Below are 26591 nucleotides of genomic sequence, written 5' to 3' on the forward strand. Positions count from 1 at the left end.
CGGACCCGTGTTTGGAGCTTTTTTAACAAGACAAAACATTGGACAATAAATGTTGTTCGCTGCTGACAAGATTGCACATATCTTGTGCTGTTCTCCACCTTACCCTGCTAACGGCAGTCCTAAAGGACTGCCGTTAGCAGGGTAAGGTTTAATCACTAAAGGTAACTTTCCCTAATAGTTAATCTATTAGGGAAAGAGCGCAGTCACCCACAGTGTCTGCTATGTTTTTTGTTGTGGTTTTATAACATGGAGATGGATGATAAGATAAGTAACTTGTACAGAGTGTCTCAAGATTTTTATTTTGCTGCCGTCAACCTGTCTTTCACGCTAACTCTGTGAGTGGTTGAGAGAGTGTGTGTGTGTGTGTGTGTGTGTGTGTGTGAATGTGTGTCAACACGGAGACAGTGGGCCCTTTATTACCCAAGCCCACGCATTTCAACTGACAAATCCTGCTCCAGACAAACACACACACACACACTTGCACAGGCACATGCATACTCTCAACCACTTACATAGACAGTTGAACAGAAAAGAGGAGGCAGGTGCTGAATCTAGACATCCCCCCAAACCCCCTCCTCTCACCACCTCCCCAACCCCCCTCTTTTTCTTCTTCTTTACAGAAAAAGATATCAGCCTAGAGTGTTGAAGTTGTTGGTGGTAAATGTGCTTTAAATCGCCGGGTGAGCATGAACAATGACATTGAGATAACGCCCTGGGCTTAAACATTAACCTGTGTTTTCAACCCACGGATACTTTTGTGCAAAGCAGAATACAAATATATGCACAGGTCTTATAAAAAAGAAAAGAAAATGCCCTTCCTCGCCAGTTGTCTTACTTCAGGACTCCAAAGACCAGAAGACTTTGTTGGCTCATGTCAGCATCATATCTTCTCATATCAGAAATTAATGTTTTTATTATATTGTATTGTATATATTGTAAACATGTTTGCTGCTGCAACAAAGAAATTTCCCCCTGAAGATGAATAAAGTATATATAATCTATTAATGTGGCAGCCGATCCATAATGTCCACTGCAATGTCTAATGGAAAGCTGTGTGGCCCGAGAAAATGGTGACGAAGAGAGGACCAGGAACAAACTGCTATACGTGAAATAACAGGAAATGCCATGCACAATGTGCAGTGTTTAACGGGTCCCAGTGATGTTTGTGATTCTGTTTGGGTTTTTGTCATGAAAGGAAGCAAAATCTGAGATGAAGCTGACAGCAAGTTTCAATTCTCCATTAAGACTTGTTGCTATTTGACTAGTAAACACTGTTTTCACACGGGATTTCACACTTCTCCCAACGGGGTTTTGTGTAGTCGATGCTTGTTTTTCGGAAGCAATAGTTTTGCTTGTTTTTTTGGTTCAAAGCCGAACTTAGACAAAGCTGCGGTTTTGTGGTCACATTTGAAACCTGTAAGTGTGCCAGCTGCCTGTGGCATTGAAGTAGTGGAGCTCCAACATTATCTGATATCAATGTCACAGAAAAAAGAAATAAACATAGGCTGTTACGTCACGCACACTGCTAAGGCTTTTGGAGTTAACGATGTTAACATGTTCCACTGTGATAACTCCGAAAGTGTCCAGGCACTCATGGAGCACTTATTTGGGAACCTGCAACATCCTGAATTCAATTGAGCTCTTAACATAACCCAAGGGCCTCGACAGAACGGAGTTGGAACATCATGCATGTTGGGGAATTATAGAATGTGAAAGGGGTCAATAACATAAATGGGTAGGTCTTCACTAAACAATCACTGCAATGTAATGCTGAGGCGTCTACTTCTGGGGTTGAGAGTGGCTTTGGAAAGTGAACAGACTCCACCCCCTCCCGGATGCTCCCAGACCCACGTACCTCCGCCTGACCTCCCGTTTCACACCTTGTTACGCGACAGCCGTCAAGTGAGAAGACAACAGAATATAACCAGGAAAATACATTGCCTGCAAAATAAAGGCGTAATGTTTTTTTACCAAAAAAAAACCAAAGGAGTGAAAGTGCACTTTAGACCAATTGAATTGGCCTAATAATGTAGTTGTTAAAGAATAGGTTACACCTTTGCTAAACAAGGGAGTATGTAGTCAGGTGCAGTGAAGATACATGCAGGCTACACGCTGTATACAATGGTGGGGCAACTAGTGTTAAATCTGTAACATTACAGCCGACCCATTCAAGTACGCAAACGTGTCTGGACCGGAGGGAATATTAAATAAAATTTTAAAAAACTGAAAAAAACAAGTTATCTGAGCAGATGTCTACAGTTCCCACCCTGTTAGTATTATATTTTGCATTGTGAAAATCCTAACCGGAAGCAGAGCTCCTTTCATTCGAGCTGCCTTGACTGCATGCTGCGTTCTCGCGCCTCAGTCCGGCTTTCAATCCGTCCGCGAGCGCAGTCAACGCTTCAGCCCGGCGTCTTCTTTGGAATTTCCCATTAAACAATATATATAAATATATATCTCCAGCCGTCTTGAGCGCATTTAAGACGTCAGAAACAACCCGAGGAAGAGCAAGTGGACGCGAATTAAGTGTTTTTTTTCTTTTCTTTTTCTCTTTGGCCAATCTCAGTCTTTTTATGTGGGTGACTGAATGAGAGCGTCCCTCCACGGCGGTCCCCGCGGGGTGTAACGCGAAGGCTACTTCTTCCTGGGTCCAGTTTGTGTGGAACAGTGGGTGGAAGCTTTAACCGGAGGCTTCAGAAAGTATTGTAGGGGGAGAAGAGACACCCTCCACCGCTGACAGGTCCTCAAAGGTGAGGCTCCACACCCCGAGGACACAACACTAACGTTACATTACATTTGTGAACCTGCTAGGCTCTACAATACATGTTACATGTTAGCATTTCTTTTAAGTATGACGAGCACCACTTATCACTTTTAAATTGTGCTATTATATATATATATATATATATATATATATATATATATATATATATAATAGCACAATTTAAAAGTGATAAGTGGTGCTTATATATATATATATATATATATATATATATTGTTGGTGCTAAATCGCTATAATCCCATGGATCTTATTTATTTATTCGGAAAATAAGGTGTTTTCATTTATCGTGTCATGTTTCTGGGGCTGGGGTCATGAAGGTATCTTTATCCTCATTTACAGTGAAAGGGTTGTACCATGGTGTTGTGTATTATTGTTCCCTTCATCAAGAGGTTGGTGTTCGTGTTTATGGTGTTGACAAAGAGACACCAAAGTCAGAGATGCTCGACCTCGCTCTTCTACCAGCATGTGGTTTCCTGACAGCGCCTTCAAAGACCTCACTAACACACAAAAAAATCCTTAAAAGGACCCTGGGCATTGCACCAGTTTAAACATCCGTAAACCACGCAGATCAGATGAGCACTGAAAATGAACAGATGACAATGGTGGAGTTTTTCTTAACACCCCGTTGCTTGAAATACAAATATTGCAAAGGATGAGTGACTCATTGCAGAAACCCCTTCTTCGTTGTGCTGACTTCACTTTTCATAATGAGGAAAAGAAAGCCCCTGATGGCAGACTAAACCCAGTGACCCACACCTAAGGCCACACAGGGGGTGAATTAGGCCCTAATAACATGCTGGCTGTTGTCTGAGCATGTGTGTGTGTGTTGTTATATTGATTTATTCACAGCGCCCCAAGGACATATCTGCAGCATTCCACCTGCTCCTCCAATTTCCTTATGGAGGACGGCAAGATCTAGATAAAGGAACACAAAACGTGCATCTCTCCGGCGCTTTGGCAAAGAATGCAAGTTCTGAACACAAAGAGTAGCCTCGGGAACATTACACATTACATCCAGTCTCCAAGTCGATACGGTGCTGCAGTTTTTGGTTGGCTTGCTGCATTCTGATGTGAAGAGGAAGTACAGAGTTATTGTGAACACTATCAATTGTATGTCACTAGACTCACTTTCAGCTGCTCGGTGTGTGACCTTTTTTCCGCTTTTCACTCGCAGTTCCGAACGCAACATGCTTTTAAATCAACGCTTAAAACAGCAGACACAAGAATGCCAGTTGCTTCTCGCATTGTTCCTCAGGAAGACAAGCACATATCTTATCTCGTAGCCGTGTTGGCAGCAGCGAATCGACACAGTGTGGCAGAGTGCAGTGTTCTCACAGCAGCGGCTTTGGCAACGAGACAAATGAGGTCAGCGTGTTTCTTCAGAGGGAAAAAATGGGAAGAGACTTTGTTTCTGACCTGTTTGGTCAAGGTCGTGTTTTAAAATATATATGTTGCTTCCCTGTCATTTTGTCAGTGTTGTCCAGAGAGCTAGAGCTGTTTGTGTGTGCCTTTTTAGCCATTGGTTTAAACAGCCTCCAAAGCAGCCAGTGATCTTTGACCCTTATTCACGTTCCCTGTCACTTCAGCTCGGAGGCCTGACAACAAAGAGCAGCTTTTGTTCCTTGAATTACTCTTCCGTGTGCATTCTTTGCTCCCTCCCTCTGCTGCTTGCAGAGCAAGTGGGACGAATGCAAACCGAGACACCCGCGGGACAAAATCCAAACTGCAACATCAATCTACTGTAAACGCGGTTGCAAGATAATGTCAGGATATGTCAGCTGAAATGCTGCGCAAGCAACAACTCATTCCAAGAGAGAACTGACACGATAAGCACCAGCAGAACGGACACTTTGTCGAACAGCGGAGCAGTCAGCAGCAGACATGAACAGCAGTCAGAGAAAACATGACATTAACTTTGTGTGCGACAGTGTTTGTTAACATGCTAACAATAGCACGGAACTCAGAAGACAGGTTTCCAGGTTTTCTTTGGGGTCGTAAAATCCAACAAACCACTTGGTGGACTCAAAATGTTGTTTGGTTGTACACCCCCTAGTGTCACTTCTGGTTGCAAAAAAACAAGATGGCGATGGCCAAAATGCCCAAACTCAAGGCTTCTAAACTGTAATAGTAAATGGACCTGTACTTATGTCGCACTTTTCTAGTCTTCCAACCACTCAAAGCACTTTAACACTACATGACATCATTCACCCATTCACACCCTGATGGGAGGAGCTAAGGTTCCACCTGCACATCAGGACTAACTAACATTCGCACACACGCCATAGTCACAGCTACGAGAGCAATTTGTGGTTAAGAGTCTTGCCCAAGGACACATCAAAATGGGCTAGCAGAGACGGGGATAGAGCCGGAGATCGAACCACCGATCCTCTGCTTGAAGGATGACCCTGCTAACCACTGAGCCACAGTCGCCCCAACTGTAGTCAACAAGACGACGGGTGATGTCGGATGACTACGTCCTCGTCAGACGTCGTGTATACAGTCTGTGGGTGGTGACCAAAGTCATGTCATGGTAATACATCCAGTAGCTGTGGCTAAAGATGAAAATTAAAAACTCGACAGCTCCATAAAATGGCTCAGACATTATTCCGAGCTGATTGGTGGGCCGCTCTCTGCCGTCTGTGTCAACCATTGTTTTGGCTGCCGAAGTTCTACTTTGCACAAAATCAAACAAGACGGTGTGAGTCAGACCCCTATATGACGCCATGCAGCGATGGGAAGTCGACACGCGGGTAATTCTTACTGGAAAACGCAAAGCGACAAGACTGAGACATCTGTCTCTGTGGCCTGTCTCGTTCACACGTGCGTGGGTTGCTGGAGGTTATGCGAGCATTAGCGTGACAAGGGCTCTGTATCCTCCTGTAAATGCGGGGGAGTGACGAGTGCAGTGAGGCAGGTTCATATTATACCAGTCTTTGCTCTGTGCCTTTTTACAACACACACACGCGCACACACACATATACACGCACACACACGCGCACACACACATACACACACACACGCGCGCACACACACATATACAAACACACACACGCGCACACACACATACACACACACACGCGCGCACACACACATATACACACACACACACACACGAGAGCTGGGAAGTGAAAGAAAGGGGGAAATTCTTGTGCTGAATTGATGCCTGGGCGCCACACAGGGACAATAGAGAGGGTGTGGAGGTAGAGAGAGAGTTAGCTTACACGTCAGTTCAGTAAGTCTAGAGAGGGAGTTTATAATGGTTTGAGCTGTCAGTAAAGTTCTGTTTTCAAGCCATACATAAACGCTACGAAGTGGAAACACTGTAAATTATGTTTTTTACATGTTGGGCACATGTGCATGTACACAGAAGGGGTTTGTCTTGGGGGTTGGGGACATTCTCACCATCTCTCGAACAATTCTAGAGAACTGAAGCCATCGCTGTGTTTTTATACTGAGGAAGCTATCTCTTTACCATCAAGTTGATGAATTACTTTTTACTTTTACAGGTATTTATTTATCTGGATTTGTAAAAAACAAAAGAAATAGACATTCCCAATCAATTGTTATCTACAAACAGTTTCTGACATTAAAAGAAACAAAAAAGAAAATCACAAAAAAACTTTTCTCATCTGGCCGTGCTCAGATCTCATGATGAACAATCTGAGTCATTAACCAGAGAGTTAACTCCATCAGCTGATTTCCAAGTTCAAGAATTAACTATTTGCATCAATTCAATTCAATTAAATTTTTTTTTGTATAGCCCAATATCACAAATTACAAATTTGCCTCAGAGGGCTTTACAATCTGTACACATGCGACATCCCTGTCCCAGGACCTCACATCGAATCAGGAAAGACTCCCCAAGAATAACCTTTGACAGGGAAAAAAGGGAAGAAACCTTCAGGAGAACAACAGAGGAGGATCCCTCTCCCCGGATGGACAGAAGCAATAGATGTCATGTGTACAGAATGAACAGCATTACAAAGTTACATAAACACATTACATGAATGTGACAATGTATGAATCGAATTTGTATTATTACATCACGAAATACATATTGACGTCGCAAATTGAGTGTGCTTTTGCAGCCTGCCTGTACGTGATATGTAGGTTTGTGAAGGGCTGTCTGGGCCATGGCGCAACCACAGCAAATCTCTGCACGACAGAGTATAGACCGCCACCACACGTGTAGGCCCCTGGGCTGTCGGCACTCTTTTGGTTGTTGAGAGACAATTATGAGCCTCATTCTAATAATATTAAATAAGTAGTAACAATAAACTATTGTATTCTTTGCCACTGAGCTTTCTGAGCAGCTGAGGCATGATATTGGTCACGGGGGAAGTCACTCTCTCCCTCGCTAAAACCAGGACATCCTTCAAGAAGGGTTTACTATGTGTCAGAACACTGTTCTGGCTTTTTCACCAAGCTTTTTTATTGAAGCCCTTGAATTATCAGAAAAGGGAAGTGCCAAAACCACAAAGCATCCAAGTGATGGCGTGTCAAATATAAAGATGTTGCAGCTTCACACGGGCGGGTGTTTTAACAGAAGTGAAAGGGATCTCTGTCATGTTTTATTATAGTGTTTCACTTTCATTTATTTATGTTGTCAATTTGGTTGTCATGGAAATGATCAAACTATAATTCTACAACAGTGTCAGTTGCAACCGAGCAACTACATTGAATATTCCAGTGCCGTCAATGTATGCTGTGTACTATTTTCATATCGATCCTGAACCAGAATGAGTCCGATCCGAGAAGTCGACTCGGAGCTTAAAACCGTCTGATGCAAGCCGGGTGTCAAAGCTGCATGCTCCAAATGCACGTTAGCAATTTGTAATGAAGAAGACTGATGACCACAGAGCAACACATGGTCCTCTTAATGATTTAAACATGGATCCAATGTATTTACAGTATTTATATTGGCTCTAGTAACCCAAAGCCAGAATATATTATGTTCATAGGCTGTATTTATGTTGGATTGATACATATTTACCCCCCGACTTCACGAAGATGAAGTTAAACAAAAATGTAAAACCTGCTGCAAGTTATTGTCCAACAATGTCTCCCATGTTATTATGTTGCTGCTTACGTTCAACGATCTCTTCTCTGTTTATCTTCTCAGCACAAAATGTCAGTGAGACGGTTTGTACATTTGGCTGGATGCAAGCAGACAGCTTGTTGAAAGATTGCTTTTCTCAGATCAATTAACCCGCAAGAACTACACCAGCTAAAAGGTTGGCAAGTCACCCGGGAGGTCGACGAGAGCGCTGCTGACCTATGACATCGCTCCCTGAATTGGTTCGATCACAGTGAAATACGGAACTTGTTGAAAATGTCCACGCGAGCTCCCGTCATCCGTTAAAGTGCGCCATCGTTGCTCTGTGTTGCTCAATGTCCTGTTTTTGTTGTTGTGTGCGGTGTGTTTGTTTATGAGTCTGTCTCTGAGTGGTTGTCCAAGGCTCAGGTCCTTCTCGAGTATCAGATGTGTGTTTCAGAGTCCATCGTTATAAATAGACAACTGACCCCGCCCCCCCCCCCCCATCCCAGACTTTGTAGCTTGATGGGTTTCTCTCTGTATAGTTTTGTCTTTTTCTGGTCTGTTGCTGTTCCTTTCTGCTGTGTCTATGGTTCCACCGGTTTCCCGTCTTGTGATGTTGAGGTCAGGACAACCGTGACTGCTCTGTTCTCCCCACACCCCCCTTCACCACCACCCCCACCCCCACCCTTCAAAATCCCAAATCAGCATCTGCATCTCTACGCCACACGGTCACAGACGCAGCGTTTGTTCGCTGTGTTTTGAAGTTGCGAGGTGTGGGCGATAACAGCCGTCTGGACTGAGTCTGGTAGAAACCCAAAATGATAAAAATGTGTCAGTGTGGTTAATTGCCACACGTCTGTGGAGCAACATGCTTCTTAGGAAGTCTCACGTAATGTTAGGTGATTTATTTATTTGTTCAGGGGAATCCTTACAGTCTTCTCTTTTTATCCAATTAATGTAACGCCAACACACCCGAGGCACGCCAGTTGAAGGGGAAAGACTGTTTCCATTGATAACAGCACAGAGAGGTCCGTGTGTGTATTTTGAGCAGGAACTCATTGGTATTCATTGATAAGAGAATGTAGATAACAAAACAGGCGTCTGGGTAACAATAGCATCATTAAAGAAATAATAAAAAGTGTGTTATGTCCAACCTGTGCGGCCTCCAGATAGGGACTGTTTGTTTTATGTCGGATGTGTGTTTGCTCATAGAAATAACGTGAGAGATACGTTTGTGTTTGTGTCTAACCCCCCCTTCCAATTTGCTGTACTGACAGAGAAGCGATACAGACGTGTTCCTCTTTTACAACCGCATTTCTCTCTTTGTTTCCCAACGCAGTTATTACCAATGGAGCCCCGGCTGACAGCCAATCTGAGGGGGGTGTTCGTCTTCATCATCCTCCTCTCTACAGGTAAGATAACCAGACTGGGACAAAAACAAACTCAAGGCTTCTAAAAATGTTAATCTTAATCTGTATGGCTCTTTTAGCCTTGTGTTGATTATGTAAAAAAACAACAACAATTAATCACAACGTATGATTAAAAACTCCAAAGAGACAAAACTCAACGACTTGAAACGGCTATAACTTGTCCTTATTTACGGACATAATATATAAGTAACCGCATAACATATATTTGTCATCAAACTGTGTCATTAAAGACCCAGTTGTATGCTAAATTAATATTTCATAATAGGTTGATTGTATTCTGCTGATACAAAAGAAAAACAATCCCACTTGTAGTGAGAAGGGTGTGGGCTCCAGTAAGGGTCAGGGAGACTTCTGTGCCCAAACTCTTAAGAGTACAGACTGTGAGTCCCCACGCAGATTTATATCTATATATACACTACCGTTCAGAAGTTTGGGGTCACCCATACAATTTCGTGTTTTTATTTATCAAATGAGTTGCAAAATGAATAGAAAATATAGTCAAGACATTGACAAGGTTAGCAATAATGATTTTTATTTGAAATATTAATTTTGTTCTTCAAACTTTGCTTTCATCAAAGAATGCTCCATTTGCAGCAGTTTTATAGCTTCTCTCACTAGCATAACTGTTTTCAGCTGTGCTAACATAATTGCACAATGGTTTTCTAACCATCCATTAGTCTTCTAAGAACACAATGTACCATTAGAACACTGGAGTGATAGTTGTGGAAATGGGCCTCTATACACCTCTGTAGATATTTCATTAAAAAAACAGACGTTTCCACCTAGAATAGTCATTTACCACGTTAACAATGTATAGAGTGTATTTCTGATTAATTTAATGTTATCTTCATTGAAGAAAACAGTGCTTTTCTTTGAAAAATAAGGACATTTCTAAGTGACCCCAAACTTTTGAACGGTAGTGTATTTAAGTTGAATTCTGCACTTGTGTATGCACAGAATCTGTAATATAAATTATTATAATAATTCAATTCAATTCAGTTTATTTTTGTTATTTTGTATAGCCCAAAATCAAAAATTACAAAATAACCTCAGAGGGCTTTACAATCTGTACACATACAACATCCCTGTCCCAGGACCTCACATTGGATGTGTACAGATGAACAGCATTACAGAGTTACAACACATTCAATGAATACGACAGAAATTATGAATGGGTAGTAGGCATGGACCACGATTCAGATTTCCACAATACATGAAACAGAATGAGGAAGAGAGGAGGGGGGGAACATCAGCAGGGCCATGGCAGGGGACAGGGCTACAGAGGCAGGATGCACAGAGAAGGAAGCAGGGCCATTGGGAAGGAGGCCAGGTCTAGGCAAGGGGCTGGATACAGGAAGCAGGGGCAAGGACCCAGGACCAGCTTCAGACACAGCCAGGTCCAATGGACCCTATGAGATGTGAAGTCACAAAGACTCAGAGGAGGGAGCAGAGTTAGTAATGTGCAATGAAGAGATGTAAATTCATCCATAAGGAGAGAGAGAAGAGGAGATAGGTGCTCAGTGTATCCTAAAACATCCCCCAGCAGCCTATAAGCAGCATATCAAAGGGCTGGACCAGGGCAAACCTGATTCAGCCCTAACTATAAGCACTATTAAAGAGGAAAGTCTTAAGTCTGTTCTTAAATGAGTGTGTCTGTGTCTGTGGCTGTGTCTGCCTCCCGGACTGAAAGTGGAAGCTGGTTCCATAAAAGAGGAGCTTGATAACTGAAGGCTCTGGCTCCCATCCTACTTTTTAGGACTCTCGGTTTTACAGGGAGCCAGTGCAGATCAGCTAATACAGGAGTAATGTGATCTCTTTTCTTAGTTCACAAGCTGCAGCATTCTGGATTAACTGGAGGGAATAATAATGTTTTCTGTGTGTAAAACACAGTGTTTGTTTTAGTATTTTAACCCTTGTGCCTCAATAGAGACATGTTCGGCTTTTTTATTTCATTTAATTTAAACCACTGTATGAATTGGCCTACATGTGTTTTTTTTCAAAATGTTGTTCCTCAGCTCCTATTAATATTATTATAGGTCTATAATAAACTAGACAAAATACAGATCCTGAATGACGAATAACATTATTGATCCCACAACCATTGGAGTACAGAAGCATGCGTTCTGTAATATCAGGCTTTCAATCTAAAGCTTTGAGTTTTTAATTATTTAACATTATTTATAACAGATTTCGCCATTTTCTCATGTTGGCCATATGGGGCAAATCCAAGCCATTTCCTCCTGGTTTCCACAAGGGGCCTTGATTCAAAGTTAATGTTTTTGCTAGTTACCGACAAACCCCGGACTATAATAAAAATCCCTCTAGCATGTAGCATACATCAAATAATGAAATGTTTGTGACCTTTTTCACAACAAAATTAATGAATCTCTGGTAGTTATGAAGGAACGTCAAAGCAACTTTCTTAAGATTTTAATACATTATCCTTCAAGGAAACCAAACACTGAGCCACCTTTTGTCAGTGTGTGCCTTGTTGTCTCCTTCAGGTTCAAGTAAAAATGACATCGACTTCGCTTTTTGTGGGACCTGGCGCCACGTCAGGGGCTCCCTGAGCCTGAATATCAGCCTCTCCCCGGGCTGCAGTGAGATCTCCATCTTAGCAGATCGGAGCTCTCTGTATGTCGAAGGGAAGATCACAGCACAGTGCAGGCGGTCTGAAGTGATTCCCCTCGAGCAGCTCGGCCTCGACTCCGAGGAGGAAACTCCATTCTGTCTGTACTGGGAGCCACTGCTGGACCAGCTGAAGCTGCAGGTAAAAGGAGCTCCCATGCAGTGGAACATCTCAAAGCTAACAATGACAACGTGTTCCCTGCCTTTTTAAAGCGCGTTGCTTTTGGTCTTCTTTCGCTGTACAGGTCGGAGGGAAGAACCTCACTCTGTGCTGGCCCGCCAGCCTGCAGGGCTCCTGCTGCACTGATCTTACTCACGGTAACAACACACCCGAGGCACCCTACGGCATCGCCAATGGCAGGGTCAAAAACGATGCGATCACGGACAAAATCATGACAGCCTACAAGTTCAGAGGAGAACCCATTGACTACAGTAAGGGAGAACGAATGTGATTCACAGTACATGTGTAAATGGAATAGATTTAGCAGGACGAAGGGTCCACTGATTCTCTGCGTTATTCTCCTACAAGTCACTGTTTCCACATTGATCGTTAAAATATCCTTCGGTGCAGTCACATGCATGTAAGACTCCATTCAAACAGAACTCAATGAAAAGACGATTTCTGGTGAAGTGTCACAGTTTAAAGTATCAAATTCAAAACTGAGTTGTTTGTTTCCTTATTTTTTTGCAGAAGCATTATGTGATCAAGAGAGCCAGGGATCCACCCGAGTCAACATGTAATTTCCTCTCTCTCTCTCTCTCTCTCTTTTTTCTCAAATGCCATCACAGTTTTTATCATCACATCCTTTTCCACATGACTTTGTCTTAATTGCCAAAACCACTTCATGTAAGCACGCTTTATGTAATCCAGGGAACTTTGACTACAAACAAGAAGCTAAAGTTAGGGGGGTCGGGGGGTTTACAAAAATACCCGGGCTTCTTTTTGAAAACCCTCTGAAGCCACAATTTCACTTTGTGTGTGTGTGTGTGTGTGTGTGTGTGTGTGTGTGTGTGTGTAGGACTATGTCCCCGGCCGTCGGGAATATGAAGCATCCGTGCGCTCGCAGCTCTGAGGTGGACATGGAGGATTTCAGAAGCTACAACGTCACGGCGCCTGTAAGGATAACACGCACACAAAATAATTCACCCTTTCAAACAACAGTCGAGAAAAACAACCTCACCACCGGTTCTATTTTGCAACATCGATGTATAAACTTGTGTTTCTTAAGTCAAGAACAGCCGACAGGCCACATCAGCACGACTGTGACCACACCTGTTCCCTGTTTGGTGCCTTTTAGCTGTGTCGTCGGAAGCCAAGCACATTTCCTCTGCGACACAAACAGAAACTGTAACACGCGTATACATTTTGCTGGAACCACAGAATATGCAATGTCTAATAAGCAGAAGGGATCCGAACACTGCTTGTCTTTTAATTAAGTGACTTGACAACTCTTCCTGTTGCTAGTCACAGCTGCTACAAAGATGAAATCAAAAGTTCAAATGTTTTTTTTAGAGATGGAGAGTTTTGTGTCATTCAGAGTTCATTGATTCACTCAAAGGACCTCTCCCCCCCCCCCCCCCCCCCCCCCCCCCCCAACCACCACCACCACCTCCTCTCGCTGCTGCACAGTATGAAGCAGCTCAACTGAGGATGCTGCCACACTGCTGTGTTTTTCCAGGTCCATTTTCTTTAATCAGGGGCTCCTTTTTATAGCAAGTGTTTAACCCAGTGAATGAGTAGCTGCCTAAACTGTTTCATTCAAGTCTGGGGTGGTGGTGATTCAGTGGAGGAAAATAGGTGAGAGGGGAACCACATGAAAAGCAAACGATGGCAGCGTTTCACTGACAAGTAGAGGAAGGATTTTGATAGCTGACATTTTTGCCTTAAAATAGGGCCTGTGTGTGTGTGTGAGCGCCCGGCAATCCACATGCAGATCCACTGCAGTAATTACACCCCTATGTGACAGCATGGGGCGCAGCAGCAGGGCGGTTCTACAAAACAAGGGGCACATTTTACTTTGTTGACACTGTTTCTACATGCTATTTGATGGGATGATGGGGAGTTGGTGCCCCGTGATGAGCCGGTTGGCGGGCAGTGCTTTTCCAGCTCTCTTTCCACGCATCGACTTGAGAGTCGACACAAAACCCTGGTGCGCCGTCTCTAACAGTGCAGTGGTCCTCTCTCCTCTCTCCTCTCTTGGTTTACTCCGTGATATAGCCCACCAAAGGTGGACGCGCAGAGTCCATTACCACCACCGTCCACCTCCCCCTCGCTCTGAAGCAAGCTGCAAAAAATAACAGAAGAGTCGTCTGCACTTTCTTCAAAAACAACTTCCTGTTCCAGGTAAGGATCCGTTTGCCCTCAGATAGGCCAGCGTGACACACGTCTGTCGGCCATTTTTCTTTATCCAAGCACCAGTTTTACTGACTGAAATACTTCAATACTGTGTATAAATACGTGGGCTGTATTGTATCAGCGGACAGGTAAAAATGTGCGTGTGTGTGTTCCAGGAGGGTCACAAAGACGTCAGGATTATTGACGTTGTGGTGGGAATCAGCATCGAGAACGAGGTCATTGCCAATCTATCTCAGCCAATCATAATTGACTTTCACCATGACATCATACCTGTAAGTTTGTGTGCTTTTTGTGCCTTCATTGTGTCTGTGACCGTGTCCAATTGTACATTCGATTTTTCATATTCGATACTGGAAACTGGTTTAAATATATATTTTTTTCAATTAAATTTATTTGGTGTACCCCAAAATCCCAAATCACAGGTTTGTCCCAGAGGGCTTTACAATCTGTACGACATCCTCTGTTGTTGGACGCTCACATCTGTTCAGATAAACCTTTCACAGGGAGAAGTCATGTTAACAGAATGAACGACATAACAGAGTTACAACACATTCAATGCTAAAAACACACCCATCCAAAATGTAGCAAGCATTTACTGCTACATACAGTGAACTAATATTTGTACATTCAAATTAAATAATATAAATACTTTTGATGGTCCACATCTTTTTCACAAACTCCATTTCTTCTCTGTGACGTCTGCTTGGAGCTTTCTCCCTCGTGAGCACAGAGAACACACAGACAGCACTTGCTCATACGCTTACGACAGTCTGTTGCTTCCCCTCTGCAATGCACACGCACACATAGAAAAGCACCAGTCATGCCTGACCTGCAGTTGTTATTTCACTGGGACTGAAACTCTCTGTGGTGGTGTGGAGGCCAGACTGTGAGGAACTTTTAACTGGTTACGAGACAGTCTCAGTGTAATGCCGATGACCCTATATGACCTACAAACATAAACTAGACCATCAGCCAGAAGATTGTCTGTTTCTATACAGTTATTGTCATCTGTGCCACCCGGTCGGATTCCGGGAAACATCCTTCAGCTCAGGCTGAAGACTAGTCCTGCCTTAGACCTGCAGCCGGAGGCTCCGGAGGGAGGAGGAGAGCTCAGCCCCCGGCGGCAGCAGCGTCTCCTCCTCCGGCCAGGAGCAAAGGCTGTATTGCTGGGCCCGCTGGAGGGAAGGGAGGGCCGTGAGAACAAGAACCCTGACTGCTTGTAGCAGACTGTCAGTGCTGCAGTTAAATGAGTGGTTTTCTAAAGGGACTTTCAAAACCGCTTTTAAAAAAAAGGCAAAATCAACACAAAATGAAGGTTTCTTGTCGGAACTTTAAGTACTTCATGTGGCTGTTTACAGTAGCAGCCACTGCATCATTCAAAGTACCTGAAATGCTGTTCACTTACAAACAGGCAACATCTGAATGGGAAGTTATTACAGCTCACATCTCTCCTTTCCTTTTTTATTTCAGAAACTGCATTCAAGGAAATGCGTGTCATGGGACACCAGGAAAGGTTGGAACCCTTTAACAAAAACAATATTCATATGTACATGCCTGTTTATTTTGCTGTTACTCCCGTAGATGATTATTAAGCATGTTTACGTCTGTATTTTCTCTGTGCAGATTCGTTGCTGGTTAATTGGTTGGTAGATGGATGCGAGACGCGACAGAAAGGAACAAAACACACCGAGTGCCTCTGTAACCATCTGACTTACTTCACGGTGCTGGTGGTAAGACGTGCCAGCCGACACACACACCGGAGAATTGATAAATGAATGTACTGAGCATGAGCCAGGAAGGTCCTCATAGAGACCTGATTTCACACACACATGTCATGGGAACAGAAAACAGCTGTGTTTTGATGTATATGGGGGGGCCTTTTGCAGCAAATGGAGCCTCGCCCAGTGCGCCACCTCCTGGCCCTGACCGCCATTACATCTCTGGGCTGCGCCGTGTCTGTGATCAGCTGTGTCGCTCTTATTGTTTTCCTCTGCAGGAAGAGGTAATACTACTTTTTATCAAAGGACACACTTTATTTTTTACGAACTATTAACTAACCTACTCATTTCCATTCCACTCTCCCTCTAGCAGGCGCTCTAAGGAGCAGTCCATACCCATCCACCTGGGCTTAGCCGTGTCTCTCGGCCTCCTCAACCTGCTCTTCTTCTTCACTGCGGTCCTGGCCAATGCGGGAGGGGAGAGCGTGTGCGTCTGGGTGGGGGCGGGCCTCCACTACACCCTGCTCAGCTCCTTCACCTGGATGGGCGTAGAGGTTTTCCACACCTTCTGGTTGGTCCACATGGTTTTCAGCCCCTCCCCGAAGCCCTATGTGTGGAACCTGGTCGGCTTCGGTGAGCGTAATGAAGTTGAACATTTCTTTCTGTGGCACTTTAAGGTGAACGTGACGTTAATGTGTGGAGGCGTAACAATCCCTTTCCAGCTCTCCCAGCCGTTCCTGTAATCATCCTGGCTGCAGTCGGTGACATTTATGGACTGAGAGAAGTGGTGCCAAGCGATGACGTCTCCAATCCTTATCGGATGTAAGCACGCATTATTATTAGGACAAAGATATTCGCTGTGGAGAAACAGTGCCTGGATTGTGTATAAATAAAAACACAGTAAAGTCACACTCAGCATTCAGCAGGAATACAAATTAGATCTCATTTTATTCGTGCTTTTCCCTCTCTCTGACTGCATTTTGTGTTTCCAGGTGCTGGATGAAAAACACCCACGAGGCTTTGCTGGCCCACTATTTCACCAACATGACAGTCCTGGTCCTCCTGGTGTCCTCGGGCATCGTGATGCTCTTCCTGGTCTACAGGGAGATCCGCACCAGGGATGAATGGAGGCAGAACCGCGTGGCTTTTCTCAGCATCTGGGGCCTCAGCTGCCTCTTTGGGACATCTTGGGGTTTGACCTTCCTGGACTTTGGGTTCCTCTCTGACGTCGTCCTCTTCCTCTCCTGCATCCTCAACTCTTTCCAAGGTCCGTGTTCGAGGTGCACTGCGCCAGTTAGTCGCTCCAGATTGTTTTCACCAGACTTTAAACGGCTTTGTCACCTAGGAGAATATCCCGATGATCCAAAGAAAGACTTAAAATAAGCCACAAGCAACATATTTGTGTAATGTTATCATCATCTTATCATCACCACCTTCACAGAACTATATATAGTCAGGGGTTTGTTGGCTGTTGGCTCAGATATTGGTGACTGTATCTGGAGCCAGCGGCCCATTGTATCAGTGTGGGAATGAGACAATGGCCGTGGTTAATCAAGGCCTCCTGTTACTGGTGCCTATCAGAAGAAAAGCTGCTTCCCCTCTCATGCAGGGTGCATGGTTTAGATTCAAGTCCAGAAGCTCAACTTATTAACCCTATTTTTGCTGCACATTGGTAGTTCAGTATGAGAATGTTCTATCTGTGGGCAACTTGACAGTTTTAGGATCCACAAGTTGTTACATTTGAGTTTTAAAGGAAGCGGGTGGTGTATTATGAGCTAACCGGAGGCTCCAACACATTCCACTCAGCGTGTAAAGAGAGACATTTTATTTGCTTTCTTGCTGAGTTTAGATGAGAAGATCAATGCCCCCTCTCAGGCCTTACGGTAAATATAAACCTGCAGCCAGGAGCCAATTAGCTTAGCTTAGCATAAAAACTTTTCCAGAGGAAACAGTTGAATTATTTCTTTAAACTGCATCTTCACAGATACAATGAACAACTAAGTTCTATTTTTCATTAAAGAATAAACACTTACAAATTGAGGCCAGCTTCCAAATGCATTTATGTAGTCCCACAGAAACACCCATTATTTGTGTTTATCTCTAAAAGTAAAAAGGTGACTGTGGCTCGGTGGTTCGATCCCCGGCCAGACAGGACTGCAACCTCCGGTTCTGAAAAGTGAAGCCGATGTGGAATTGTCTTCAAACATGCATTCTCTCTACTGACCAGCAGGGGGTGACTCCTTTAATTGCACAAAGAAGTCTGGTTGTATAGATGACTATGAGAAAATGACTTCTCACTGGATGTATGACTTCCTTGTGATTGACAGGTCGCTGCCATCACCAGATCAGTCCTAGTCGGTTCATTTATTTAGATTTTACATCTTTACAGTGCAGGTTCATGTGTTTCAAAAGCAAGGCGGATTTACTATTTATTTTGATAGATGATACTTTCAACCTCAGATTAGTTTTGGAAAAGGATGATGTTAGCTCCTCCCGTTGGACGATTGTTCGGCTGCAGTCACACAAAATAAATGTCTATTTGAGGCCAGCCTCGACTGAATCTCCACTCCCACCTTTTTGTGCACAACTGACCCTGAAAAAGTGATAACTAGAGAAAACAAAGAGGGTGACTGAACCTTGGTTTATTTCTTGTTTTTTTTGCCTTGCTCTCCCAGGTTTCCTCCTGATGCTGCGGTTCTACATGCTGGACTGGATGCGGAAGCAGGCCGGCGACTCTGCTCTGGGCAGCACCAGCACCGGGTCGACCCGGCAACACATGCTCGAGGCACCGGAGAAGAGTTAGGTGGACTTTGCGTTGGCACGGCAACGCTCCAGCACTCAAGCTTTTTATGTAAAAAACAACAACAAACAAACCAAATACAGTCTTCTTATCAAAGTCACTGACCAAATGGAGAAGAACTGTTCGCTGTAGATTCGCTGTGTCTTCAGCTGGAGAGAAGCAAGCCCTCTGTACGTCCTCCCCCGCCTCTCAGTCCTGCTCCACCTCATCGGAGCACCAGCTCATCCAGTGTCATGGACGTAGTCATCCTCGTGGGTGCAAATGGCATTCGTCAGTCATCTCTCATCAGACGTTGGATCTATTTTTCAGTAAGTGTTGTTTGTGATGGAGATGAGCTAAATGGAATCAACACCTCGCTGGAAGTATTTGAATAACGCCATCCGCTTAGCGGTTCAACAAGAAAAGGACTTGATTGCTTGATTCATCTTCTCTGGGACAGCCTGTATTTGTAGACGGCCTCGGCTCGGTCCAGTGGAGAAGGGAAAGAATTTATTTGAGATTCTAAATTATGAACTGGATGTAAAGTTAAGCTTTGAATCCAGACAGGGAAACATTTTGTCTGTAAAGAAGAAGAAAAAAATAAATATATATATATATTATTATTATTATTATTATTATTATTATTATTGAATAACCTTAGATAAGCTTTTTATTTTTTTATTTGTACTTTACTTTTTAGCACTTTAGATTTTCAATCTTTTTAAAAAATGAAACAAAAATAGCTCAGTGAATTGTCTTTTGTATGGTTTTAATTTGCATAATACATGACAGCTTGTTTGCGACCAGAACTCTCCATGTATCTGCCGCTCCTTCTCCAAGATGTTAGTGCTGACTGCTTCCTCTCTTGCACAATGTGTATCACTGCCAACCGGCCCAGACGCACAAGGCCAAAGGGACCTCCACCCAGACCCATAAATATGGGAGCTCACCAGCTGTTCCTCTGCTCCAAGGAGAACCATTATTTATACCTGGAGTCCTGCACATTGACCCCCCTTACATCAAGGCCTACGATGGAAACAAGTCCTGTATTGTGTCCTTAGCTGTGTGTGTGTGTGTGTGTGTGTGTATGAGATTTGATGTCCTCCCCTCATGGTGGCAAATAAGCAGAGCAACGCAATCAAATGAACTTGAAATATCCACGTAACACCCTCCATACCTCCGTAACAACTCAATGGAGCTTTTTGTGGTTCCCTCCTCGAAAGGAGCGGCAGCCAACGAAGCACGCGTCTCCTGGGCATCTTTATTGTCCTGGTAAATACTGACCCGAGGTGGGAAACCAGACCCTCCAATGTGTCCCTCCCTACCTGTCATGTATCAGAACTAACTGTACTCTGTGCACCCGAGTGCTCTGCAAAACCCACGTTTTGTGTGTGAATGTGTGTGTATGTGTGTGTGTGTGTCTGTGCGTGTCTCTAAATCTTTGTTTATGCTTCACTCACATGATAAAAGAACGTAGTGTCCAGGGGCCCGTCCCCTCTGCCCCATGCCCCTAGCAGGCCTGCTCTAATTACATGGGCCTGTTTATGGTATGGAGGGGAACGTGATGCGGGCAGATATGGCACATATTTTAGACATTTTTGGAAAATGTACACTGTGGTGTTCTGTTATTTACCACAACGTTTTCTTTAGAACCGTATTTATACATTTCTTATAGGAAGCTGTGATGGAAACATATTGCTCAAATATGTCTCAGATAATATTGACTTTCAGTACAGCATCACATTTAAAAAAAGGAAAATAATGAACGACACAGAATGCAGTGTTGTGTTCTCAAAATATCCCCGACCCATACGAACGCATCACTGGACGCTCCTATAGCCCCCCCCACACACACACACACACACACACACACACACACACACACACACACACACACACACACACACACACTGAGCAGCAGCGGCCGCCTGTTTACGGGGACTGGTCGTACGGATGCATTTGCTCCGGGAAGCCGCTGTCAAAAAGCGCTGAGGAGAGGCGAAGCAGCACAGGTAGGACCGGGGAATGTCGGGAACACTGTCGCCGCCGAGCAAGGGGCGGCCGTACCGGGACGTCCGCGTGTGTCATTTCCGACGGTAGACTTGTCCGTTACCTGAGTTTAGATAACAGTTACGGCACCGGGACAAAAGGGAAGTCCCGTCCGTTCCGAGTCGCGACAAGTTAACCGCAGGTAGCCGGGATCCTACCGGAGTTCAGGAGGTTCGCATTCAAAATGAAAGCCCAAATTAGCCATTCATCACTTCTTATTTTATTTTGTTGTTGTTTTTATATTTAGGGCAAAGGATATGCGTTACATATATATATATATATATATATATATATATATATATATATATATATATATATGTGTGTGTGTTTGCCTGTCTGGGTTGCTGCAGTAGGATAAAAAGCCATGTCAGAATAAGCGAGCCGAACTAACGGTAGTTCAGTGTAGCGTCATGCTAGCTAGGAAACGTCCTCACGTTGTAAGAGTCGGTGCCTGTCCTTATTAAGAGCCTGCATATATTATATTAATATGTCATGTTCAATAGAAGAAACAGCAACTGTCAAGTCATTGCACCACAGCTCTCCCATTTGCCTCGCGGGCCCGTTCAGCCCGTTATGTGACACGCAATGTGGGTTTGTTCTATACAGGTTACAGTCCACTTGACATTCATTACAACACTGTTTGAGAGCGAGAGATTTAAAATAAAAATAAAAAATGTTTTCATTAGGGCTTTATTTTGAAAGTCCTACGCGGAAGTCATGTTCATTAGTTCAATGTAACTTAACACCGGAGGAAACGCCGGCCCGGGATGCTTTGTTGCGTTAAGAGGTTTTTTATTTTTTTGTTACATGTTCCTTATTATGTGGCATTCGCGGGTCTCCCAATACATAATGTGACATAGCACCAGTAAATAGACCGATCCCAACGTTAACGGTAACCACACAGCAGTTTAGTAGCAGCGGAGATGTCCTCATTACATTACATTACATTACATGTCATTTAGCTGACGCTTTTATCCAAAGCGACTTACAATCATGTTACATTCATTCACCGTAGACACAGCTACAGGGAACAATTCAGGGTTAAGTGTCTTGCTCAAGGACACATCGACTAGGGCGGGGATTGAACCACCAACCCCCTGATTGAAAGACGGACCTGCTAACGACTGACCCACGGTCGCCTCATCACTGCCCCCTTTAATGCAGCGTCTGTTTGTTTGAATAATTTATCTTTTTTGGTCATAATCTTCTGGCATACACTACAGGGAGGCCTGTCATAACATGCCTTTTAGAATACATTTCATTATTATTGTCTATTTCCACCCACCTTTTCACTTCCCATGAGGCCGAGGTTGGCCTGACCTCAGTGCTTCTCTCTTGTGCTACATATTTTCACAAGTTAAACCTTGAATTTTCTTGCAGAACATCGAGTTTACAATCTGAGTTAATGTGCTTGTTTATTTTTTGAAAGAAAAGTAAAGGAATAGCTTTTACTGGCATTTGACTAGTTGTATTAGGTAGTACTTTATCCAGTTTCTGTTGATTACATTACATGTCATTTAGCTGACGCTTTTATCCAAAGCAACTTACAATCATGTTACATTCATACACCGTAGACACAGGTACAGGGAACAACTCAGGGTTAAGTGTCTTGCTCAAGGACACATCGACTAGGGCGGGGATTGAACCACCAACCCCCTGAATGAAAGACGGACCTGCTAACCACTGACCACTGACCCACAGTCGCCCATCATTCTCTGTTCCTATTTTGAGCTGATTTCACCCCCTCTGTGGTTTATCCCAGACCTCCATGTTTCCCTGCTCTCCTCGATACTCAAGTCCAGCAATGACTCTTTCCATCTCAATCTGTTGGACAGGTTGTTCCCACGGTTGCCAGGGACCGCAGTGTCCATAGCCGGTCCTCAAACAGCACCATGGCCGCCCACGAGGAATCCAGGAACGGCAGCTCCCCCCGGCCCCCGGAGCCCCCCAAGGAGAGCATGCAGCTCAAGAAGGAGATCTCGCTGCTCAACGGGGTCTGCCTGATCGTGGGTAACATGATCGGCTCTGGCATCTTCGTGTCCCCAAAGGGCGTGCTGATCTACAGCTCCTCCTACGGGCTGTCGCTGCTCATCTGGGCCATCGGGGGCCTGTTCTCTGTGGTGGGGGCCCTCTGCTACGCCGAGCTGGGCACCACCATCACCAAGTCGGGGGCGTCGTACGCGTACATCCTGGAGTCCTTCGGCGGCTTCATCGCATTCATCCGCCTGTGGACGTCACTGCTGATCATCGAGCCCACGAGTCAGGCCGTCATCGCCATCACGTTTGCCAACTACCTGGTGCAGCCGCTCTACCCCACGTGCGAGCCACCATACGCGGCTGGCAGGCTCATCGCCGCAGCATGCATATGTAAGTACTTCTGCTCCGTGGCCGCCTTCTTGTCTCGTTGTTGCCCACAACTGCAGGAGCACCAGTGACCTGTGTCCTCCCCCCTTCCCCCTCCCCAGGCTTACTGACATTCATCAACTCCGCCTACGTAAAGTGGGGCACCCGCGTGCAGGACGTTTTCACCTACGCCAAGGTGGCAGCCCTCATCGTCATCATCATCACCGGCATCGTCAAGATGTGCAAAGGTGAGCGGGGTTCCTCCACGGGGGCTTAAAAAGAATTACACAATTACAGGAGAATCCCGAGGTCACGCATATCGTCCAGTCAGCAGAATAAACGCAGTCTGGCACAGGAACCACAATCTTTATTGAAACATTTGCAGACATGTTGTTCCGTTTCATTGTCTCATAGGTTACACTGCCAACTTCGAGTCGTCCTTCCAGGGCTCGTCCACAGACCCCGGGGACATTGCGCTGGCACTCTACTCCGCCCTCTTCTCCTATTCCGGCTGGGACACCCTCAACTTTGTCACAGAGGAGATCAAAAACCCAGAGAGGTATTTAAAAACCCAGAGAGGTATTTCCTCCCCCCCGTAGAAAGGCTGAGCGACCACAATAATGATGCGCCGTCCTGTCGCTCCAGGAACCTGCCCCTGGCCATTGCCATCTCCATGCCCATCGTTACCGTCATCTACATCCTCACCAACGTGGCCTACTACGCCGTTCTGGATGTTAGCGCCATACTGGCCAGTGACGCGGTGGCAGTGGTGAGTACAACCAGACTGTAACAGGAGGAGGGGATGGGGACCCGAGACTGCTATAAACCGCTTTCTGTGTCTTCCCCAGACGTTTGCAGATCGCACCCTTGGCGTGATGAGCTGGACCATCCCCATCGCTGTGGCTCTGTCCTGCTACGGAGGCCTTAACGCCTCCATTATAGCTGCATCCAGGTAGAACACACACAAACAAACACACACACACACACACGCACACACAGAGACACAGAGGAGTGTAAAAGGCCGATACGTTGCAGTTTGGTGATGTCCCTCTTAATGGAGGTTTGTCATGTCCAGGCTGTTCTTCGTGGGCTCCCGTGAGGGTCACCTTCCAGACGCTCTGTCCATGATCCACATCCAGAGATTCACCCCGATCCCGGCTCTGATCTTCAATGTAAGGGAGTGGAGCAATTGCTTGTTGATTGTGGTGGAGGGAGTGCAGGAAAACTCCACCTAATGGTAGTTAACTGTGTAAGATGGAGTCTTCTTGTTTACTAGTCTTAACTTCCATTCTAAAGTGTATATATGGACTAAAAATATCTGGCAGCTCTAAATAAAAAGGTAATACAAATTTAGAAGGCAGTGTTTTTTACTTAGCGTCCCCTCCTCTGTGCAGTGTGTCATGTCGCTGATCTACCTGACAGTGGAAGACGTCTTCCAGCTCATCAACTACTACAGCTTCAGCTACTGGTTCTTCATGGGCCTCTCCATCGCCGGCCAGATCTACCTCCGCTGGAAAGAGCCGGACCGACCCAGACCTCTCAAGGTGAGACCAGCTTGAACACTCACCTGTCGGAATCCTATGCATCCACCTATCCATCCATCTATCCATCCACCCACCTATTCACCTATCTATCCATCCACCCACCCATCCACCTATCCATCCATCCACCAACCCATCCACCTATCCATCCACCTATCCATCCTCCCATCCATTCACCTATCCATCCACCTATCCATCCATCCATCCACCTATCCATCCATTCGCCTAGCCATCCACCTATCCATCCATCCATCTATCCATCCATCCATCCATCCATCCATCCACCCACCTATCCATCCATCCACCCATCTATCCATCCACTTATCTATCCATCCACCTATCCATCCATCCACCCACCTATCCATCCACCTATCCACCCACCTATCCACCCATCTACCCATCCATCCATCCATCCACCCACCCATCCATCCATCCATCCACCCATCTACCCACCTATCCATCCACCCACCCATCAGCCTCTCCTGATTCCTCTCCAGCTGTCTCTGTTCTACCCGGTGGTGTTCTGCCTGTGCACTGTTTTCCTGGTGGCCGTCCCGCTCTACAGCGACACCGTCAACTCCCTGATCGGCATTGCCATCGCACTGTCGGGGGTCCCCGTCTACTTCCTGGGCATCCACCTGCCAGAGTCCAAACGGCCGCCCGTCATCACCAAGATACTGCGTGAGTTTTTAAAACATTTATTGTCCATGTTGGGGGGCAAACGGGGCATCGCTTTCAGCCTCTCCACCAGCTAACGTGCTCTCTCTCCGCAGGCTCTCTCACTCACACCACCCAGTTCACCTGCTACTGCGTTCTAACAGAGACGGACAAGAGTGAGTAGCGTGGATCCAGCATTCTCTTCAGGAATCTTCTTTGACGAGGGAGGGAAAAAGCATTTTGTCTCTCGGAGTCCACTGACTTGTTTACAACTGAAAGTGCTGCCGCTCTCAGAATCGATCCCGGGATTCATGAACTTTCAAAGACTCCGGCTGCTCTGCACACTGTGACACTTTGAGATTCTTCAGTGACCCCTCCCTTGTTAGGGCCGCAGGTCATTTGCATACAAGCCTTTAAGCAGTACGTGCCTGTGAGATCTTACAGGGACCGGGTAATGATGAAAGTCCATTGTTTATCGTCTGGATCAAAATCCATTTCAGCTGAAAGACGTTGTGTGCGAATGTGCCGACAATTAAAGGTTTGCTTAAAAAATTTAAAAAAGGGAATATATATTTTGTCTGCTATGTGAAGACTTTAAGTCATCGTCTTAATATGTTATTGTCCGGTAGTTTCTTTCTATTTGCAGGTGGGTTAACCGTGTGCTGAATCCACTCCACTGGCCTTCCTGTTCTTTGAGTTTGCTTCAATCTGCGTGACAATTAATAAATATCTAATTCTCCACAATGTTCAGTCATCTGATGTGGATTTGGATTTGAGTTTTCCCCTGCTGTGGTATTGGTCCAGTGGTCCGACCGTCTAGTGACATGTTGCATAAATCATCGCTGGTTGTTGGATTTATTGTTTAACCAGCACAAAGCATTTTTGGTTGAAAAAAGATGCAATAATCGTCACTGTGCACTCAGTGTCTGATTTAATATGAACATACTTATTGAATATTTATTAAATAACTATTTTTAAGGGATTTTTGAACTGATGCTATTTTTTTAAAACACTGTCCTAACAGGTCGGGGGTCACTGAGATTTTTCTAAATCCTGGATAAGAGGTGGCTCAGATTTGACTTTTAAAAAGTAACAATACCAGCATTAAAGTTCTGTGTTCAAAATACACTAATGGTAGAAGTACTAATGCATAAGGACTCAGTTTTGCAATGTATATTATATTCTTGCAGTACTTCAACAATGACAATGGCTTGTATAAACACTGAAAAGTATCTCAAAATTGTATTGGGCAGCTAAAACATAAGTATAA

At 44.8% G+C, this 26591-nt stretch overlaps 2 protein-coding genes across 5 annotated transcripts; both read left to right on the forward strand.

Moving 5' to 3' along the window:
- The first annotated feature begins 2349 nt into the window (after positions 1 to 2349).
- Positions 2350 to 19678, forward strand: adgrg1 (adhesion G protein-coupled receptor G1). 2 transcript variants are annotated; one of them, XM_034558907.1, is made up of 15 exons: positions 2350 to 2750; positions 9160 to 9232; positions 11755 to 12020; positions 12124 to 12310; positions 12570 to 12615; positions 12898 to 12994; positions 14097 to 14222; positions 14390 to 14506; positions 15705 to 15747; positions 15858 to 15964; positions 16121 to 16236; positions 16326 to 16585; positions 16675 to 16774; positions 16945 to 17219; positions 18628 to 19678. In XM_034558907.1, the coding sequence occupies exons 2-15, from the start codon at positions 9169 to 9171 to the stop codon at positions 18753 to 18755; spliced, it is 1932 nt and encodes a 643-aa protein (XP_034414798.1). In that variant the 5' UTR covers positions 2350 to 2750; positions 9160 to 9168; the 3' UTR covers positions 18756 to 19678. The 2 variants fall into 2 exon arrangements, with proteins under 2 accessions (XP_034414798.1, XP_034414791.1); XM_034558900.1 differs by having other exon boundaries at positions 2351 to 2750; positions 16323 to 16585; positions 18628 to 19677.
- On the forward strand, positions 18959 to 26303 carry slc7a6 (solute carrier family 7 member 6). 3 transcript variants are annotated; one of them, XR_004611667.1, is made up of 11 exons: positions 18959 to 19060; positions 22616 to 23147; positions 23246 to 23371; positions 23538 to 23682; positions 23769 to 23892; positions 23972 to 24075; positions 24199 to 24295; positions 24518 to 24667; positions 25162 to 25345; positions 25438 to 25859; positions 25951 to 26303. XR_004611667.1 is itself a non-coding variant. In XM_034558920.1 (10 exons), the coding sequence occupies exons 1-10, from the start codon at positions 18986 to 18988 to the stop codon at positions 25503 to 25505; spliced, it is 1605 nt and encodes a 534-aa protein (XP_034414811.1). In that variant the 5' UTR covers positions 18959 to 18985; the 3' UTR covers positions 25506 to 26303. The 3 variants fall into 3 exon arrangements, 2 of the variants coding, with proteins under 2 accessions (XP_034414811.1, XP_034414822.1); XM_034558920.1 differs by having other exon boundaries at positions 25438 to 26303; XM_034558931.1 differs by lacking the exon at positions 18959 to 19060 and adding an exon at positions 20655 to 20743 and having other exon boundaries at positions 25438 to 26303.
- Positions 26304 to 26591: the final 288 nt, after the last annotated feature.

The sequence above is a fragment of the Cyclopterus lumpus genome, chromosome 3 (assembly GCF_009769545.1).
Source record: "Cyclopterus lumpus isolate fCycLum1 chromosome 3, fCycLum1.pri, whole genome shotgun sequence".
Classification (NCBI taxonomy): Eukaryota; Metazoa; Chordata; class Actinopteri; order Perciformes; family Cyclopteridae; genus Cyclopterus; species Cyclopterus lumpus.

What these genes read in the sequence shown, in the direction of transcription:
- adgrg1 (XM_034558900.1), top strand. Translation starts at nt 9,169, where the DNA reads ATGGAGCCCCGGCTGACAGCCAATCTGAGGGGGGTGTTCGTCTTCATC. An exon ending in TTCACCATGACATCATACCT is followed by an intron (nt 14,507 to 15,704) that starts GTAAGTTTGTGT and finishes TTTTTATTTCAG; the next exon opens with AAACTGCATTCAAGGAAATG. An exon ending in CTTACTTCACGGTGCTGGTG is followed by an intron (nt 15,965 to 16,120) that starts GTAAGACGTGCC and finishes GGCCTTTTGCAG; the next exon opens with CAAATGGAGCCTCGCCCAGT.
- slc7a6 (XM_034558920.1), top strand. Translation starts at nt 18,986, where the DNA reads ATGGACGTAGTCATCCTCGTGGGTGCAAATGGCATTCGTCAGTCATCT. An exon ending in GACGTTGGATCTATTTTTCA is followed by an intron (nt 19,061 to 22,615) that starts GTAAGTGTTGTT and finishes TCTGTTGGACAG; the next exon opens with GTTGTTCCCACGGTTGCCAG. An exon ending in CATCGTCAAGATGTGCAAAG is followed by an intron (nt 23,372 to 23,537) that starts GTGAGCGGGGTT and finishes ATTGTCTCATAG; the next exon opens with GTTACACTGCCAACTTCGAG.